The 20,207-nt window shown below is 42.1% G+C and overlaps 1 protein-coding gene across 1 annotated transcript; it reads left to right on the forward strand.

Annotated features, from left to right (window-relative positions):
* Positions 1-2,337: 2,337 nt before the first annotated feature.
* LOC115178617 (gastrula zinc finger protein XlCGF57.1) lies at positions 2,338-15,993 on the forward strand. Its single transcript, XM_029739872.1, has 3 exons — positions 2,338-2,354; positions 4,846-4,895; positions 14,011-15,993. The coding sequence occupies exons 1-3, from the start codon at positions 2,338-2,340 to the stop codon at positions 15,693-15,695; spliced, it is 1,752 nt and encodes a 583-aa protein (XP_029595732.1). The 3' UTR covers positions 15,696-15,993.
* The last annotated feature ends 4,214 nt before the right edge of the window (positions 15,994-20,207 follow it).

Here is a 20,207-nt window from a genome sequence, read left to right on the forward strand (position 1 = left end):
TGTTGTTGGGATACGAGCCACACCATTCTGTTGGGATACGACCCACACCATTCTGTTGTTGGGATACGACCCACACCTTTCTGTTGTTTGGGTACGACCCACACCATTCTGTTGTTGGGGTATGACCCACACCATTCTGTTGTTGGGGTACGACCCACACCATTCTGTTGTTGGGGTACGGGATACGCCCCATTCTGTTGTTGGGGGTACGACCCACACCGTTCTGTTGTTGGGGTACGACCCACAGCATTCTGTTGTTGGGGTACGACCCACAGCATTCTGTTGTTGGGATACGACCCACACCATTCTGTTGTTGGGATACGACCCACACCATTCTGTTGTTGGGATACGACCCACACCATTCTGTTGTTGGGATACGACCCACACCATTCTGTTGTTGGGATAGGACCCACACCATTCTGTTGTTGGGGTACGCCCACACCATTCTGTTGGGGTACGACCCACACCATTCTGTTGTTGGGGTACGACCCACACCATTCTGTTGTTTGGCTACGACCCACACCATTCTGTTGTTGGGGTACGACCCACAACATTCTGTTGTTGGGGAACGACCCACACCATTCTGTTGTTGGGATACGACCCACACCATTCTGTTGTTGGGATACGACCCACACCATTCTGTTGTTGGGATACGACCCACACCTTTCTATTGTTTGTGTACGACCCACACCATTCTGTTGTTGGGGTATGACCCACACCATTCTGTTGTTGGGGTACGACCCACACCATTCTGTTGTTGGGGTACGGGATACGCCCCATTCTGTTGTTGGGGTACGACCCACACCGTTCTGTTGTTGGGGTACGACCCACATCATTCTGTTGTTGGGGTACGACCCACAACATTCTGTTGTTGGGGTACGACCCACACCATTCTGTTGTTGGGGTACGACCCACACCATTCTGTTGTTGGGATACGACCCACACCATTCTGTTGTTGGGGTACGACCCACACCATTCTGTTGTTGGGATACGACCCACACCATTCTGTTGGTGGGGTACGACCCACACCATTCTGTTGTTGGGGTACGACCCACACCATTCTGTTGTTGGGATACGACCCACACCATTCTGTTGGTGGGGTACGACACGACCCACACCATTCTGTTGTTGGGGTACGACCCACACCGTTATGTTGTTGGGGTACGACCCACACCGTTCTGTTGTTGGGATACGACCCACACCATTCTGTTGTTGGGGTACGACCCACACCATTCTGTTGTTGGGATACGACCCACACCATTCTGTTGTTGGGGTACGACCCACGCCATTAACCTACTTAATAATAAAAAAAGATTGTAAGGAAAGTATTTCACTCATATTAGAAATAACTATAAATAATTAAATAAATATAAATATTTATAGGTCATATTTCATTGAAATCTGGAAATACTGGGCACTTACTTTAAGTTCCAGGCAGTTACAGGGCCTTACAGAACTGTTTGGTCGTTGTTTTTGTATACGTGTTTGTTTTGGTTTTTCCTTCTTTCTGCCTAATAAAAAGAAGATGAGAAAACACATTCCCGCTGCATTCTGGTCTAATCCCTACGACAACCGGGACACATTAAATGGATAGTACTTACAGGACTGTAAATGACCAAAGTAACTTTGTTACTCTCCGGAATCTTTTTCCTTTAATTCATGAAATAATACAATTTAAATATTGAAGAGCGTGTGTGTGTGTGTGTGTGTGTGTGTGTGTGTGTGTGTGTGTGTGTGTAGGAGAGCTCATATCCTCTGAGGTGTTTACTGTAAAGGTTTTACTGTAAAGGTTTTACTGTAAAGATCAATGTCTATTGCCAGCTTACATTTCCCTCATTAAAATGCAAATCCATTTATAACATTTTAGACATGCGTTTTTCTGGATTTTTGTTGTTGTTATTCTGTCTCTCACTGTTCAAATAAACGTACCATTAAAATTAGACTGATCATTTCTTCGTGCTTCTACACCTGTATTGCTTGCTGTTTGGGGTTTTAGGCTGGGTTTCTGTAACAGCACTTTGAGATATCAGCTGATGTAAGAAGGGCTATATAAATAAATTTGATTTGATTTGTCAGTGGGCAAACGTACAAAATCAGCAGGGGATCAAATACTTTTTTCCCCTCACTGTACTTGCCTAAATATTCTGAAATAACATAAATATTTTTTTACAAATTTTTGATAAGCTTGAAACGGCCGTGGTCTGATTGATTCAACGACCCAACAATGCTTACCCTAATGTCGGGTTTTCCCTAATGAACCACAACATCAGTAATTTCTGGTGCGTGTATTTCATGATACCAGTTTGCAACAAACACAACCTGTAACTACCTGTTGCTATGGGAGTGGCCAACAGGTCTGATAGCCTATCAGAGGAGAACAGGACCCCATTCGAGGCGGAGCTTCATCACAACAACAGTTCTTTAATCTTCTCGAAACATTCTAGAACACTGTTTCATTGATCAAAGGAGTTCCTTTCATTACAACAGAAAATATAATTATTGGGGTATAGTATAACTTGTGTGCAGTGTGATGATATTATTATATATATATATATATATTTGTTTTTTTCTTAAACCTTTATTTAACTAGGCAAGTCGGTTATGAACAAATTCTTATTTTCACTGACGGTCTAGGAACAGTGGGTTAACTGCCTTGTTCTAGGGGCAGAACGACAGATTTTTTTTACCTTGTCAGCTCGGGGGATTCGATTTTGCAGCCTTTCGGTTACTAGTCCAACGCTCTAACCACTAGGCTACCCTGCCGCCCCAACTGTATATACCAGGGACTGGGGATGTAGTTGGGTTTGTACAGTCTGATGATATACCAGGGACTGGGGATGTAGTTAGGTTTGTACAGTCTGATGATATACCAGGGACTGGGGATGTAGTTAGGTTTGTACAGTCTGAAGATATACCAGGGACTGGGGATGTAGTTAGGTTTGTACAGTCTGATGATATACCAGGGACTGGGGATGTAGTTAGGTTTGTACAGTCTGATGATATACCAGGGACTGGGGATGTAGTTAGGGTTTGTATGCAGTCTGATGATATACCAGGGACTGGACATGCAGTTAGGTTTGTATGCAGTCTGATGATATACCAGGGACTGGGGATGTAGTTAGGTTTGTACAGTCTGATGATATACCAGGGACTGGGGATGTAGTTAGGTTTGTACAGTCTGATGATATACCAGGGACTGGGGATGTAGTTAGGTTTGTACAGTCTGATGATATACCAGGGACTGGGGATGTAGTTAGGTTTGTACAGTCTGATGATATACCAGGGACTGGGGATGTAGTTAGGTTTGTACAGTCTGATGATATACCAGGGACTGGGGATGTAGTTAGGTTTGTACAGTCTGAGGATATACCAGGGACTGGGGATGTAGTTGGGTTTGTATGCAGTCTGATGATATACCAGGGACTGGACATGCAGTTAGGTTTGTATGCAGTCTGATGATATACCAGGGACTGGGGATGCAGTTAGGTTTGTATGCAGTCTGGTGATATACCAGGGACTGGGGATGTAGTTAGGTTTTTACAGTCTGATGATATACCAGGGACTGGGGATGTAGTTAGGTTTTTACAGTCTGGTGATATACCAGGGACTGGGGATGTAGTTAGGTTTGTATGCAGTCTGGTGATATACCAGGGACTGGGGATGTAGTTAGGTTTTTACAGTCTGGTGATATACCAGGGACTGGGGATGTAGTTAGGTTTGTACAGTCTGATGATATACCAAGGACTGGGGATGTAGTTAGGTTTGTACAGTCTGATGATATACCAGGGACTGGGGATGTAGTTAGGTTTGTATGCAGTCTGATGATATACCAGGGACTGGGGATGTAGTTAGGTTTTTACAGTCTGATGATATACCAGGGACTGGGGATGTAGTTAGGTTTGTACAGTCTGATGATATACCAGGGACTGGGGATGTAGTTTGGTTTGCTTTGCACTATCATCCCACTCATTACAAATCAGGAACCAATCAATCAAACACGCGCTTTCCTTTGTACGTCTCAATACATTAATATTATTTAATAAAATAAATGTAAAATAAAAAAATGTTATCGAAATAAAATAAAACTTCTCTGAACTGCGTTAACCCCACTCCAGGCAGCAGATAGCGATGTGCGTCATTCAGGCGACGCTACCGGTGTGACGTATAATCTAGTGGACGGAACGAGTCTTCAACAATAACAAGAACAGTTAGCCAGCCACCTCGGTAGCTTACTAGCTAACATAGCCGAAATATTGGAGCTCTTTAGAAGTTTTCGACGTATATATAAGCCACTGTGTTTTAAACATTAGTATTTTTTTTGGTCATCACCCCCATTTAATGTAATATTTACGTTTTTAGACATCTAGCTAGCTGGTTAACTTAGCAGTAGGACTTGGCTAACGCTAACTAGCTAGCTAGCTAACATCCCCCGAACATAAACTCACTAAGATACTCTCCCAGCTGCTAAAGAAGAGCTCAGCTGGACGGAGAAAGAAGGTTTCGTGAAAGAGGAGAAGGGAACAGGAGGCTGTTACAGTGAAAGAAGAATACGAGAAAGACGCTTTCAGAGTGAAAGAGGAGGAGGATGTTGACTACCGTGAAAGAAGAGGAAGGTGCAGGTTTTGGCATAAAGGAAGAGGATGATATGACTGTCACAGTGAAAGAAGAGGGAGACGTTTTTGAAGAGAAGGAGGAGGAAGGGGACATGACTGTCACAGTGAAAGAGGAGGAAGACGTTTTTGTAATGAAGGAGGAGGAAGGGGACATGACTGTCACAGTGAAAGAGGAGGAAGACATTTTTGAAGAGAAGGATGAAGAGGGGGAGATTACTGTCACATTAGAGGAGGACGAAGAAGCACAGAAGACTGGAGATCTGATTAACACCAGTAAATACAGTGAGTACTATCTAATAAAACAGGGACATTGATCTGATTAACACCAGTAAATACAGTGAGTACTATCTAATAAAACAAGGACATTGATCTGATTAACACCAGTAAATACAGTGAGTACTATCTAATAAAACAGGGACATTGATCTGATTAACACCAGTAAATACAGTGAGTACTATCTAATAAAACAAGGACATTGATCTGATTAACACCAGTAAATACAGTGAGTACTATCTAATAAAACAGGGACATTGATCTGATTAACACCAGTAAATACAGTGAGTACTGTCTTATAAAACAGGGACATTGATCTGATTAACACCAGTAAATACAGTGAGTACTATCTAATAAAACAGGGACATTGATCTGATTAACACCAGTAAATACAGTGAGTACTATCTTATAAAACAGGGACATTGATCTGATTAACACCAGTAAATACAGTGAGTACTATCTAATAAAACAGGGACATTGATCTGATTAACACCAGTAAATACAGTGAGTACTATCTAATAAAACAGGGACATTGATCTGATTAACACCAGTAAATACAGTGAGTACTATCTTATAAAACAGGGACATTGATCTGATTAACACCAGTAAATACAGTGAGTACTATCTTATAAAACAGGGGCATTGATCTGATTAACACCAGTAAATTCAGTGAGTACTATCTAATAAAACAGGGACATTGATCTGATTAACACCAGTAAATACAGTGGGTACTATCTAATAAAACAGGGACATTGATCTGATTAACACCAGTAAATACAGTGGGTACTATCTTAACAGGAGGACAAACTCTGCAGTTGTTGAACTAATCTGTGATTTTAAAAGGACATTATACTCTTGGATATGTTGTTTTTGTACTGTAGGAATTGAAAAAGCTACAAAGAGTCAACAAAACGTTAATGGATTAAATGCTTTTATTTATTTTTTAAATGTCTCTGAATATCTCTTTCTGTAGTGCTTTTGTTCAATATCACATGAGAGAAAAGTTATTTTTTTTAAACATGATTAAATATCAAAAAGTGTTTAGGTCCATAGTTGTTCAGTTATAATTTTCGACAGACTGATCTGATTTTAAATATCTATGATACCATATCATATATTACAGCCAACACATGTCTGATTTCAAATGATGAAGAGGACAGAATCAAGACAAGGAGAGATCTGGAATGTTCTGTTAATGTTCTGGAATGTTCTGTTAATGTTCTAACACACTACTAAGAGGAATGTTCTGTTAATGTTCTGTTAATGTTCTGTTAATGTTCTGGAATGTTCTATTAATGTTCTAACGCACTACTAAGAGGAATGTTCTGTTAATGTTCTGTTAATGTTCTATTAATGTTCTAAAACACTACTAAGAGGAATGATCTGGAATGTTCTGTTAGTTAATGTTCTGTTAGTTAATGTGTATATATATATATATTATTATTTTTTAAAACAATTTTTAAAGATGAACAACATGTACGTCATGAACTTTTATTTTATTGAGTAAACGTATTTTATTTATCCTTCTATGACCGGTGTAGATTGCGTTGCGTTTTGATCGGGCCGACAGATGGACAAGGGACGTTGTTTCCAGAGGCAGTTTAGAACTCGGTAGTGAATGTTGCAACCGAGGACAGACTATTTTTTAGGGCGCTGTGAACTTTAGGACACCCAGACAGATTCCCTTCCTAGAGACACACAGGATATATACAGGACCAATCAAACGTTTGGACACACCTACTCATTCAAGGGATTTTCTTTATTTTTGACTATTTTCTACACTGTAGAATAATAGTAGTGAAGACATCAAAACTACAGTGAGGGAAAAAAGTATTTGATCCCCTGCTGATTTTGTACGTTTGCCACTGACAAAGAAATGATCAGTCTATAATTTTAATTGTAGGTTTATTTGAACAGTGAGAGACAGAATAACAACAAAAAAATCCAGAAAAACGCATGTCAAAAATGTTATAAATTGCTTTGCATTTTAATGAGGGAAATAAGTATTTGACCCCTCTGCAAAACATGACTTAGTACTTGGTGGCAAATCCCTTGTCACTGTATGAAACGCATATGGAATCATGTTGTAAGCAAAAAAGTGTTAAATCAAAATATAGATTTTAGATTCTTCAAAGTAGCCACCCTTTGCCTTGATGACAGCTTTGAACACTCTTGGCATTCTCTCAACCAGCTTCATGAGGTAGTCTCCTGAAAATGTTTTGCTTACTACATGAGTCCATATGTGTTATTTCATAGTTTGATGTCTTCACTATTATTCTACAATGTAGAAAATAGTAAAAATAAAGAAAACCCTTTAATGGTGTGTCCAAACGTTTGATTGGTGCTGTATATATATATACAGTGAGTGCGGAAAGTATTCAGACCCCTTGACTTTTTCCACATTTTGTTACGTTACAGCCTTATTCTAAAATTGATTTTTTTTTAAAATCCCCTCATCAATCTACACACAATATCCCATAATGACAATTTTTCCAAATCTATTAAAATAAAAAACTAAAATATCACATTTTCATAAGTACAGACCCTTTACTGTTGGAGCATCTTTGGCAGCGATTACAGCCTGGAGTCTCCTTGGGTATGATGCTACAAGCCTGGCAGTGATTACAGCCTGGAGTCTCCTTGGGTATGATGCTACAAGCCTGGCAGTGATTACAGCCTGGAGTCTTATTGGGTATGATGCTACAAGCCTGGCAGCGATTACAGCCTGGAGTCTCCTTGGGTATGACGCTACAAGCCTGGCAGTGATTACAGCCTCGAGTCTCCTTGGGTATGATGCTACAAGCCTGGCAGTGATTACAGCCTGGAGTCTTATTGGGTATGATGCTACAAGCCTGGCAGTGATTACAGCCTCGAGTCTTCTTGGTTATGACGCTACAAGCTTGGCACACCTGTATTTGGGGAGTTTCTCCCATTCTTCTTTGCAGAGCCTCTCAAGCTCTGTCAGGTTGGATGGGGAGTGTCGCTGCACAGCTATTTTCAGGTCTCTCCAGAGATGTTCGATCGGGTTCAAGTCCGGGCTCTGGCTGGGCCACTCAAGGACATTCAGAGACTTGTCCCGAAGCCACTCTTGCACTGTCTTGACTGTGTGCTTAGGGTTGTTGACCTGTTGGAAGGTGAGTCTTCACCCCATTCTGAGGTCCTGAGTGCTCTGGAGTAGGTTTTCATCAAGGATATCTCTGTACTTTGCTCTTTTCATATTTCCCTCGATCCTGACTAGTCTCCCAGTCCCTGCTGCTGAAAAACATCCCCACAGCATGATGCTTCCACCAGAATCCTGTCTCGGAGCTCTACGGACAATTGCTTTGACCTCATGGCTTGGTTTTTGCTCTGACATGCACTGTCGACTGTGGGATTTTGTATAGACAAGTGTGTGTAGGGTTGCAAAAGGTCTGAAACTTTCCGGTACATTTCTGGATATTCTCCGGTAAGTTAAGCCCGGGAATTTTGCTTAAATTCATTAAAAGAAAAAGTTAGCTTATAACAAGTGAACCTTTTTTGTGGGATACACATAAGGCAATTCTAGGTCTTGTGGCATATTTTGGTTAATTTATCCCCAATTCAATGGAACTGCAACCCTCTGCATGCACAGTGCATTCTACCATCACATGTACAGCGGATTCTCAAGATCTTGCACACTAATGAGATGCTATTGAGCCCACACTACTACACTGTCTGAGCCAAGGACTACATGCTTTCTGGTAAGTTTTGATTACTATACTGGGTGGGGTGAATATATTTTATAGGACATACATAATTTTTTGTTAACTAGTAAATAGTAGCCTACAGCAAAATGTGTTTAAATCATTTTTTAAACTTTCTGCTAGTTAGTTTTTGCTACCATGTGGGTTTTAGCTTGCTTGAGCCTGCTAACTGAGGAGTGTTAATTCACCTGTTTCCATACATGTTTCATTTTACAACATTTATCTTACGAAGGAGTTGTTTAATCTAACTGCTTAACTATTTATCTGTACATGGAATTGTATTTGTTGTTTTTTTTACTCATTTTTGTCTTCATCTTTCCAGGAAAATGGCACGGGCCCCATCTGATGTGTGGAGACATTTCACTGCAGCTAATGTAGAAGGAAAAGCTGTGTACATCTGCAAATACTGCACCAAATCAGAGTTCAAGTGAAGGTCAAGCAAATCATAGAGAAAGCAGACTGTATTGCAATCATCTCTGATGGGTGGTCGAATGTTCGTAGGCAAGCAATAATTAACTACGTCATCTCCACCCCTCAACCAGTATTCTACAAGAGCACAGACACAAGGGACAACAGACACACCGGTTTCTACATTGCAGATGAGCTGAAGGCAAGTCATCAATGACCTTGGATCACAGAAGGTATTTGCACTGGTGACGGACGATGCTGCGAACATGAAGGCTGCTTGGTCTAAAGTGGAGGAGTCTTACCCTCACATCACACCCATTGGCTGTGCTGCTGATGCATTGAATCAGCTCCTTAAGGACATCATGGCACTGAAAACAATGGATACACTCTACAAGAGAGCCAAGGAAGTGGTTAGGTATGTGAAGGGTCATCAAGTTATAGCAGCAATCTACCTCACCAAGCAAAGTGAGAAGAATAAGAGCACCACATTGAAGCTGCCCAGCAACACCTGTTGAGGTGGTGTTGTCATCATGTTTGACAGTCTCCTGGAGGGGAGAAGTCTCTCCAAGAAATGGCCATATCACAGTCTGCCGACATGGACAGCCCCATCAAGAGGATCCTCCTGGATGATGTATTTTGGGAGAGAGTGGTAAGCAGCCTGAAACTCCTGAAACCTATAGCAGTAGCCATTGCACAGATTGAGGGAGACAACGCCATCCGGTCTGATGTTCAGACTCTGCTTGCAGATGTAAGAGAAGAAATCCGTACTGCCCACTGCCCACTTCACTGTTGATCCAAGCAGAGGAAACTGCAGTTCTGAAATACATCAGAAAGCGTGAAGACTTCTGCCTGAATCCCATACACGCCGCAGTGTACATGTTGGACCCCAGGTATGCTGGCAAGAGCCTGCTGTCTGGTGCAGAGATCAACAAGGCCTATGGTGTCATCAATACCGTGTCTCGCCACCTTGGCCTGGATGAGGGCAAGGTTCTTGGCAGTCTGGCGAAGTACACTTCCAAGCAAGGGCTTTGGGATGGAGATGCAATATGGCAGTCGTGCCAACAGATCTCATCAGCCACCTGGTGGAAGGGACTTTGTGGATCTGAGGCTCTTTCCCCTGTTGCCTCCATCATCCTCCAAATCCCACCAACATCAGCCGCCTCAGAGCTCAACTGGTCCTTGTTTGGGAACACACACACCAAATACCAATACAATGGTCGAAAAATTGGTGGCCATCCGGGCAAATTAGAGGCTTTTTGAGCCTGACAACGAGCCATCCTCAACAAGGTTGGAAAGTGAGAGTGAAGATGAGGCCTTCAGAGTCTGATGTTCAGTAGGTGGACATTGAGGAGGTCCAGGGAGAAGACATGGAAGCCTGAGAGGAAGACAACCAAAGCTTTAGTTTCTAGACTATCATTGTTGAAAACGGGTTTTTTGGGAGATGCGATGGATCATTGGGGATCATTCAATATTCCCTTTCTTCTGTTGTTCAGTGAAATCATCCCATGTGAAGAGTCAACTAATTTAATTAAAGTTCAATTCATAACTAAATTGTTTTTTTATTTCTATTGGAAAGATTTAATAATTTGCAATTATGTCTACAGTACTTATGATAAAGGTAAAAGTTTATGTTTCTGTCTCCGTATGATATGGTAAATATATCCAATGCAAAAAAACATCTACATTTTAAATAGTACAGCGCCTTGCAAAAGTATTCATCCCCCTTGGCGTTTTTCCTATTTAGTTGCATTACAACCTGTAATTTAAATGGATTTCTATGTGGATTTCATGTAATGGACATAAACACAAAATAGTCCAAATTGGTGAAGTGAAATGAAAAAAAATTACTTATTTAAAATTATAAAAAATAAAAAGTGGTGTGTGTATATGTATTCACCCCCTTTGCTATGAAGCCCCTAAATAAGATCTGGTGCAACCAATTACCTTCAGAAGTCACATAATTAGTTAAATAAAGTCCACCTGTGTGCGATCTAAGTGTCACATGATCTCAGTGTATATACACCTGTTCTGAAAGGGCCCAGAGTCTGCAACACCACTAAGCAAGGGGTACCACCAAGCAAGCAGCACTATGAAGACCAAGGAGCTCTCCAAACAGGTCAGGGACAAAGTTGTGGAGAAGTACAGATCAGGGTTGGGTTAAAAAAAATATACAAAACTTTGAACATCCCACGGAGCACCATTAAATCCATTATTAAAAAATGGAAAGAGTATGGCACCACAACAAACCTGCCAAGAGAGGGCTGCCCACCAAAACTCACAGACCAGGCAAGGAGGGCATTAATCAGAGAGGCAACAAAGAGACCAAAGATAACCCTGAAGGAGCTGCAAAGCTCCACAGCGAACATTGGAGTATCTGTCCATAGGATCACTTTAAGCCGTACACTCCACAGAGCTGGGCTTTATGGAGGAGTGGCCAGAAAAAGCCATTGCTAAAAGAAAAAAATAAGCAAACACGTTTGGTGTTTCGCCAAAAGACATGTGGGAGCCTCCCCAAACATATGGAAAAAGGTACTCTGTTCAGATGAGACTAAAATTGGGCTTTTTGGCCATCAAGGAAAACGCTATGTATGCCGCAAACCCAACACCTCTCATCACCCCGAGAACAACATCCCCACGGTGAAGCATGGTGGTGGCAGCATCATGCTGTGGAGATGTTTTTCATCGGCAGGGACTGGGAAACTGGTCAGAATTTAAGGAATAATGGATGGCGCTAAATACAGGGAAATTATTGTGGGAAACCTGTTTCAGTCTTCCAGAGATTTGAGACTGGGACGGAAGTTCACCTTCCAGCAGGACAATGACCCTAAGCATACTGCTAAAGCAACACTTGAGTGGTTTAAGGGGAATCATTTAAATGTCTTGGAATGACCTAGTCAAATCCCAGACCTCAAACCACTTGAGAATTTGTGGTATAACTTAAAGATTGCTGTACACCAGCGGAACCCATCCAACTTCAAGGAGCTGGAGCAGTTTTGCCTTGAAGAATGGGCAAAAATCCCAGTGGTTAGATGTGCCAAGCTTATAGAGACATACCCCAAGAGACTTGCAGCTGTAATTGCTGCAAATGGTGGCTCTACAAAGTGTTGACTTTGGGAGGGTGAATAGTTATGCAAGTTCAAGTTTTCAGTTTTTTGTGTTATTTCTTGTTTGTTTGAAAATAAAAATATTTTGCTTCAAAGTGGTAGGCATGTTGTGTAAATCAAATGATACAAACCCCCTAAAATATATTTTAAATCCAGGTTGTAAGGCAACAAAATAGGAAAAGTGCCAAGGGGGGTGAGTACTTTCGCAAGCCACTGTATTAATATACATTTGCATACATTCCCGTTAATTCCCATATATTCCCACGGAAAGTTTCCACCTCTGAATATTCCCCAAAATGGGCAACCCTAGGTGTGTGCCTTCCAAATCAGGTCCAATCAATTGAATTTACCACATGTGGACTCCAATCTAGTTGTAGAAACATCTCAAGGATGATCAATGGAAACTGGATGCACCTGAGTTCAATTTCGAAGTATCGTAGCAAAGGGTCTGAATACTTGTGTAAAAAGGTATTTCTGTTTTTTATTTGTAATAAATTTGCAAAAATGTCTAAAAACCTGTTTTTGCTTTGTCATTATGGGGTATTGTGTTTAGATTGCTATGGATTTGTATTTATTTAATCAATTTTAGAATAAGGCTGTAACGTAACAAAATGTGGAAAAAAGTCTTGGGGTCTGAATACTTTCTGAAGGCACTGTATATCGGGGCATGGACTCTACAAGGTGTCGAAAGCGTTCCACAGGGTTGCTGCCCCACTTCCCACAGGTGTGTCAAATTTGTCTGGATGTCCTTTTGGGTGGTGGACCATTCTTGATAAACACAGGAAACTGTTGAGTTTTTAAAAACCCTGCAGCGTTGCAGTTCTTGACACGAACCAGTGTGCTTTGTGCCTACTACCATACCCTGTTCAAAGACACTTAAGTATTTAGTTTTGCCTATTCACATTCTGAATGACATACATACACAATCCATGTCTCGGTTGTCTCAAGGCCTAAAAATCCTTCTTTAACCTGTCTCCTCCCCTTCATCTACACTGATGATATTGATGGTAAAACAGGTTGTAATTGATATTGATGGTAAAACAGGTTGTAATTGATATTGATGGTAAAACAGGTTGTAATTGATGGTAAAACAGGTTGTAATTGATATTGATGGTAAAACAGGTTGTAATTGATGGTAAAACAGGTTGTAATTGATGGTAAAACAGGTTGTAATTGATGTTGACGGTAAAACAGGTTGTAATTCATATTGATGGTAAAACAGGTTGTAATTGATGGTAAAACAGGTTGTAATTGATGGTAAAACAGGTTGTAATTGATGGTAAAACAGGTTGTAATTGATGTTGATGGTAAAACAGGTTGTAATTGATATTGATGGTAAAACAGGTTGTAATTGATGTTGATGGTAAAACAGGTTGTAATTGATATTGATGGTAAAACAGGTTGTAATTGGTATTGATGGTAAAACAGGTTGTAATTGATGTTGATGGTAAAACAGGTTGTAATTGATATTGATGGTAAAACAGGTTGTAATTGATGTTGATGGTAAAACAGGTTGTAATTGATATTGATGGTATGCTGGACTAGATGCACGGGGGGTAATAATGTCTAGATTATTTTGTCCATTGGAGATTAGTTTATAAATTGCCTGGCAGGGCTGTGGGACAGTGGAGATTAGTTTATAAATTGCCTGGCAGGGCTGTGGGACAGTGGATGTATAGGGATAATTCAAATACAATTGTTAACAGGCATTACCCAGGGATCATCATGAATATCTAACGGCTATTAACCAATCAGTATCCACGATCCAAATGTACTGTTTTATAATGAGGGATCTAGTCTAGATTTAACCTCATAGGAAGACTGTTTTATCATGTGGAAATTTCATTTAGGTCTCTCTGTTTAACCAAATACTCTGTTTGTCTTTGGCAGGAGAGATACCAGACTCTCACTCTGACGGCAGGAAGAGTCCTTCAGCGGAACCAGACCCAGAGACGCCCAAACCAGCGAGACGACACCACTGGTCCCAGTGTAAAAAGAGTTTTAAGTGGTTATGGAACCTGAAAAGGCACGATAGAACAGACACAGGAAAGAAGACTTCACAATGTTCCCAATGTGGGAAGAGTTTTACACGGTTAGCGAACCTGAAAAGGCATGAGAGAATACACACAGGAGAGAAACCGTTCCAATGCTCCCAATGTGGAAAGAGTTTCACACGGTTAGGGAGCTTGAAAGAACATAAAATAATACACACAGGAGAGAAGCCTTTCCAATGCTCCCGGTGTGAAAAGGGCTTTAGGTGGTTAGGGAACCTGAAAAAGCATGAGAGAACACACACAGGAGAGAAACCGTTCCAATGCTCCCAGTGTGGGAAGGGTTTTACACAGTTAGGGAGCTTGAAGGAGCATGAAAGGATACACACAGGGGAGACATCTTACCATTGCTCCCTGTGTGGAAAGGATTTTACCAAGTTAAGGAACCTGATAAAACATACAGAATTACACACAGGAGAGAAGCCTTTCCAATGCTCCCAGTGTGGGAAGGGTTTTACACGGTTAGGGAATCTGAAGGACCATAAAAGAATACACACAGGGGAGAAGCCTTTCCAATGCTCCCAGTGTGGGAAGAGTTTTACAAGGTTACGGAGCCTGAACGAACATAAATTAGTACACTCAGGAGAGAAACGTTTCCAATGTTCCCAGTGTGGAAAGGGTTTTACCCTGTTAGGGAGCCTGAAAAAGCATGAGAGAACACACACAGGAGAAAAGCCGTTCCAATGCTCCCACTGTGGAAAGAGTTTTACGCAGTTAGGGAGCTTGAAGGTGCATGAAAGGGCACACACAGGGGAGAGATCTTACCATTGCTCTCTGTGTGGAAAGAATTTTACCAAGTTAGGGAACCTAAAAAAACATAAACAATTACACACAGGAGAGAAACCTTTCCAATGCTCCCAGTGTGGGAAGGGTTTTACACGGTTAGGGAACCTGAAGGATCATAAAAGAGTACACACAGGAGAGAAGCCATTCCAATGTTCCCAGTGTGGAAAGAGTTTTACGTGGTTAGGGAACCTGAAAAAGCATGAGAGAACACACACAGGAGAGAAGCCTTTCCAATGTTCCAAGTGTGGAAATAGTTTTAAAAGGTTAGGGAGCTTGAAGGAGCATGAAAGGATACACACATGGGAGACAGCTTACCATTGCTCTCTGTGTGGAAAGAATTTTACCAAGTTAGGGAACCTAACAAAACATGAAAAATTACACACAGGAAAGAAGCCTTTCCAATGCACCCAGTGTGGAAAGGGTTTTACACGGTTAGGGAATCTGAAGGACCATAGAAGAACACACACAAGAGAGAAACCTTTCCAATGCTCCCAATGTGGAAAGGGTTTTACCCAGATAGGGAACCTGAAAAGGCATGAGAAAATACACACAGGAGAGAAGTCTTTCCATTGTCCGCAGTGTGGAAAGGATTTTACCCAATTAGTGAACCTGAAAAGGCATGAGAAAACACACACAGTTTTAACCCCAGGAGTTGGAACCAGTTCAGAAAACAGAACAGAAAACCGCGTAAGAACAAAAAAAATGAAGAAACAGAAACCGAACCGGGAAAGAAAGTGATCTCTACAGTTCTGGAACAGAACCGTTATTTTAAAAGTATGGTAACCGGTTAATAACGTTATTTTAAAAGTAACTGTCCCGTGGAAAATCTTATTAACTTTAAAAAAAACTTTAATATTCTGTTAACTCATCGAAATAGTGTTGAGACATCCTATACTTGTATCTCAAACAGACTGTTTTAAAAAAAATACTATTTCCTCATAGAACATGTTATCTCCCTGCGGATGATGAGCTGGCCAATCTGTTGTTGGGGTACGACCCACACCATTCTGTTGTTGGGATACGACCCACACCATTCTGTTGTTGGGAACGACCCACACCATTCTGTTGTTGGGGTACGACCCACACCATTCTGTTGTTGGGATACGACCCACACCATTCTGTTGTTGGGGTACGACCCACACCATTCTGTTGTTGGGATACGACCCACACCATTCTGTTGTTGGGGTACGACCCACACCGTTCTGTTGTTGGGATACGACCCACACCATTCTGTTGTTGGGGTACGCCCACACCATTCTGTTGTTGGGATACGACCCACACCATTCTGTTGTTGGGGTACAACCCACACCATTCTGTTGTTGGGATGCGACCCACACCATTCTGAATGTGGGGTACGACCCACACCGTTCTGTTGTTGGGGTACGACCCAAACCATTATGTTGTCGGGATATGACCCACACCATTCTGTTGTTGGGGTACGACCCACACCGTTCTGTTGTTGGAATACGACCCACACCATTCTGTTGTTGGGGTACGACCCACACCGTTCTGTTGTTGGGGTACGACCCACACCATTCTGTTGTTGGGATACGACCCACACCGTTCTGTTGTTGGGGTACGACCCACACCATTCTGTTGTTGGGGTACGACCCACACCATTCTGTTGTTGGGATACGACCCACACCGTTCTGTTGTTGGGATACGACCCACACCGTTCTGTTGTTGGCGTACAACCCACACCGTTCTGTTGTTGGGATATGACCCACACCATTCTGTTGTTGGGGTACGACCCACACCGTTCTGTTGTTGGGGTACGACCCACACCGTTCTGTTGTTCCAACACAGAACCCACAGCATTCTGTTGTTGGGGTACGACCCACACCATTCTGTTGTTGGGGTACGACCCACACCATTCTGTTGTTGGGTTACAACCCACACCATTCTGTTGTTGGAGTACGACCCACACCATTCTGTTGTTGGAGTACGACCCACACCATTCTGTTGTTGTGGTACGACCCACACCATTCTGTCGTTGGGGTACGACCCACAGCATTCCAACACAGAGAACCGGCTTTTAACACATACTTAATAAATAAAAATAGATTGGAAGGAAAGTATTTCACTCATATTATAAATAATTATAGATCATATTTCATAGAAATCTGGAAACACTGGGCACTTACTTTAAGTTCCAGGCAGTTACAGGGCCTCCGGAGTGGCGCAGCGGTCTAAGGCATCGCACTGCTAGCCGTGTCACTAGATATCCTGGTTCTAGTCCAGGTTCTGTCTCAGTGCTAGCTGGTTCTAGTCCAGGTTCTGTCTCAGTGCTAGCCGTGTCACTCGAGATCCTGGTTCTAGTCCAGGTTCTGTCTCAGTGCTAGCTTTGTCACTAGAGATCCTGGTTCTAGTCCAGGTTCTATCTCAGTGCTAGCTGTGTCACTAGAGATCCTGGTTCTAGTCCAGGTTCTGTCTCAGTGCTAGCTGTGTCACTAGAGATCCTGGTTCTGTCTCAGTGCTAGCTGTGACACTAGAGATCCTGGTTCTAGTCCAGGTTCTGTCTCAGTGCTAGCTGTGCCACTAGAGATCCTGGTTCTAGTCCAGGTTCTATCTCAGTGCTAGCTGTGCCACTAGAGATCCTGGTTCTAGTCCAGGTTTTGTCGCACTAGCGACTCCTGTGGCGGGCCGGGCGCAGTGCACGCTGACACGGTCTCCAGGTGTACGGTGTTTCCTCCACCACATCGGTGCGGCTGACTTCCTGGTTAAGCGGGCATTGTGTCAAGAAGCAGTGCGGCTTGGCTGGGAGTTGCAGCGATGGGACAAGACTGTAACTACCAATTGGAAATTGACGTGGTCAAACTCATGAAATTGGGGAGAAAATATATGTATTAAAAAAAAAAAATTGAATAAAGGAAATAATATTTGTTAAAATTTTTATACGCCATATAAATGTATTATCTTATTATTATCGTCTTCAAGCCTCCTCCTCTCTCCTCCTCTTCCTCTCTCCTCCTCCTCCCCTTCCTCCTCCTCCTCTTCCTCCTCTCCTCCTCCTCTCTCCTCCTCCTCCTCTTCCTCCTCCTCTCTCCTCCTCCTCCTCTTCCTCCTCCTCCTCCGTAGGTATAATTCTGTGGGTCTAATTCAGATAATGATATGCTACAACAAGATGCTAGGCGCTTCAAGCCAAGCCTCCTCCTCCTTCCTCTCGCTCTCTCTCCTCCTCTCCTCCTCCTCCTCCTCTTCCTCCTCCTCCCTCTCTCGCTCTCTCTCTTCTTCCTCCTCGCTCTCTCTCCGATCCCCTCTACACGTGTCTCCATCACGCATGTAAACAACTAGCTTGCCTGCTCCATAGCAAGCTGCTCTGTCCACACTGATTGGTGCGGAATTAAATGAGCTAAATGTAAAAAAAATATATATATATATGATTTCACACCTTTTATCTTTTAATTGTGGTTTTGTTCAGAACAAAAAACATTTGTAATAACATTTTGGTTCCAACCCCTGGGGTGTATTCATTCCAACCCCTGGGGTGTATTCATTCCAACCCCTGGGGTGTATTCATTCCAACCCCTGGGGTGTATTCATTCCAACCCCTGGGGTGTATTCATTCCAACCCCTGGGGTTATTCATTCCAACCCCTGGGGTGTATTCATTCCAACCCTGGGTGTATTCATTCCAACCCCTGGGGTGTATTCATTCCAACCCCTGGGGTGTATTCATTCCAACCCCTGGGGTGTATTCATTCCAACCCCTGGGGTGTATTCATTCCAACCCCTGGGGTGTATTCATTCCAACCCCTGGGGTGTATTCATTCCAACCCCTGGGGTGTATTCATTCCAACCCCTGGGGTGTATTCATTCCAACCCCTGGGGTGTATTCATTCCAACCCCTGGGGTGTATTCATTCCAACCCCTGGGGTGTATTCATTCCAACCCCTGGGGTGTATTCATTCCAACCCCTGGGGTGTATTCATTCCAACCCCTGGGGTGTATTCATTCCAACCCCTGGGGTGTATTCATTCCAACCCCTGGGGTGTATTCATTCCAACCCCTGGGGTGTATTCATTCCAACCCCTGGGGTTTATTCATTCCAACCCCTGGGGTGTATTCATTCCAACCCCTGGGGTTTATTCATTCCAACCCCTGGGGTGTATTCATTCCAACCCCTGGGGTGTATTCATTCCAACCCCTGGGGTGTATTCATTCCAACCCCTGGGGTGTATTCATTCCAACCCCTGGGGTTTATTCATTCCAACCCCTGGGGTGTATTCATTCCAACCCCTGGGGTGTATTCATTCCAACCCCTGGGGTTTATTCATTCCAAGGCATTTATTAAACGGAAACAAATGGGAAGGGACTTACCAGAATTTTGTCCAATAGAAAATCCCCCAAATTTGCAAAATGTTTAGAATCAGCGAATGTTTTACCCAGTTAGGAAACCTGAAAACACATGAGAGGGAGAACACAGGGGAAAAGCCTTTCCAATGTTCCCAGTGTGGAAAGAGTTTTACCCAGTTAGGGAATCTGAAAACACATGAGAGAGAATACACAGGGGAAGATAAGACCTTCCACATTTTCCAGGACACAGGATCTACAATAAGATAATAGACGGGGCCTGTGTTCTGACATGTTTTCGACTGAGAATTTGTGTTTTTGTTGATGTCGCATTATTACAACAAAAAAAATCGTCCTACTTGAGTTTTTTTCCTCTCGAGATTTAGCATTTTAAAATGTGTATTTTATTTTGATTATGGATTTGGATTTGATTGAATACAAGTATGAACCCCTTAGATGTTCATGATTTGATTTGGAAAGTTGTAGATTTTATTAAATAGATGTATTAGAATGTGTATTTCTTGATTCTAACCTTGAAAAAAAACTTGTCAATTTAGTTGCTTTGTTTCATTGAGTTAATTTGTGTTGTCGTGTCTGTGACTATCATTAAAATACTTATTTATCAAATCAATTCTCTGTGTGTAATTATTATTACGTGATTAAACTAATCATGTAAACTTTAACTCGGAAGTCGGGGGCACCATGGAAAAATGTTGTTTATAGAATGTCAATTTCCCGAATAGAACTCATCAGGTATTTTAAATATCTTATCAAAACAGTTGCCTATTAATGAATTGTTATTATTACCTCATCAGTTCTCATTACTGAACGTCGCAAACCCTTGGATATCTGCTCGAACCCTAGCCTAAATCATGAATCAGCGATATACAAATTGGCTTCATTATTTATTTACTAACTAACTAAATAATCACACAGAATGACATAACAGACAAACAGT

Source organism: Salmo trutta, chromosome 38, assembly GCF_901001165.1.
Source record: "Salmo trutta chromosome 38, fSalTru1.1, whole genome shotgun sequence".
Classification (NCBI taxonomy): domain Eukaryota; kingdom Metazoa; phylum Chordata; class Actinopteri; order Salmoniformes; family Salmonidae; genus Salmo; species Salmo trutta.

Excerpts from the sequence above, each read along its gene's own strand:
- LOC115178617 (XM_029739872.1), top strand. Across the intron at positions 4,896-14,010 it reads GATTAACACCAGTAAATACA|GAGAGATACCAGACTCTCAC; the intron begins GTGAGTACTATC and ends TGTCTTTGGCAG.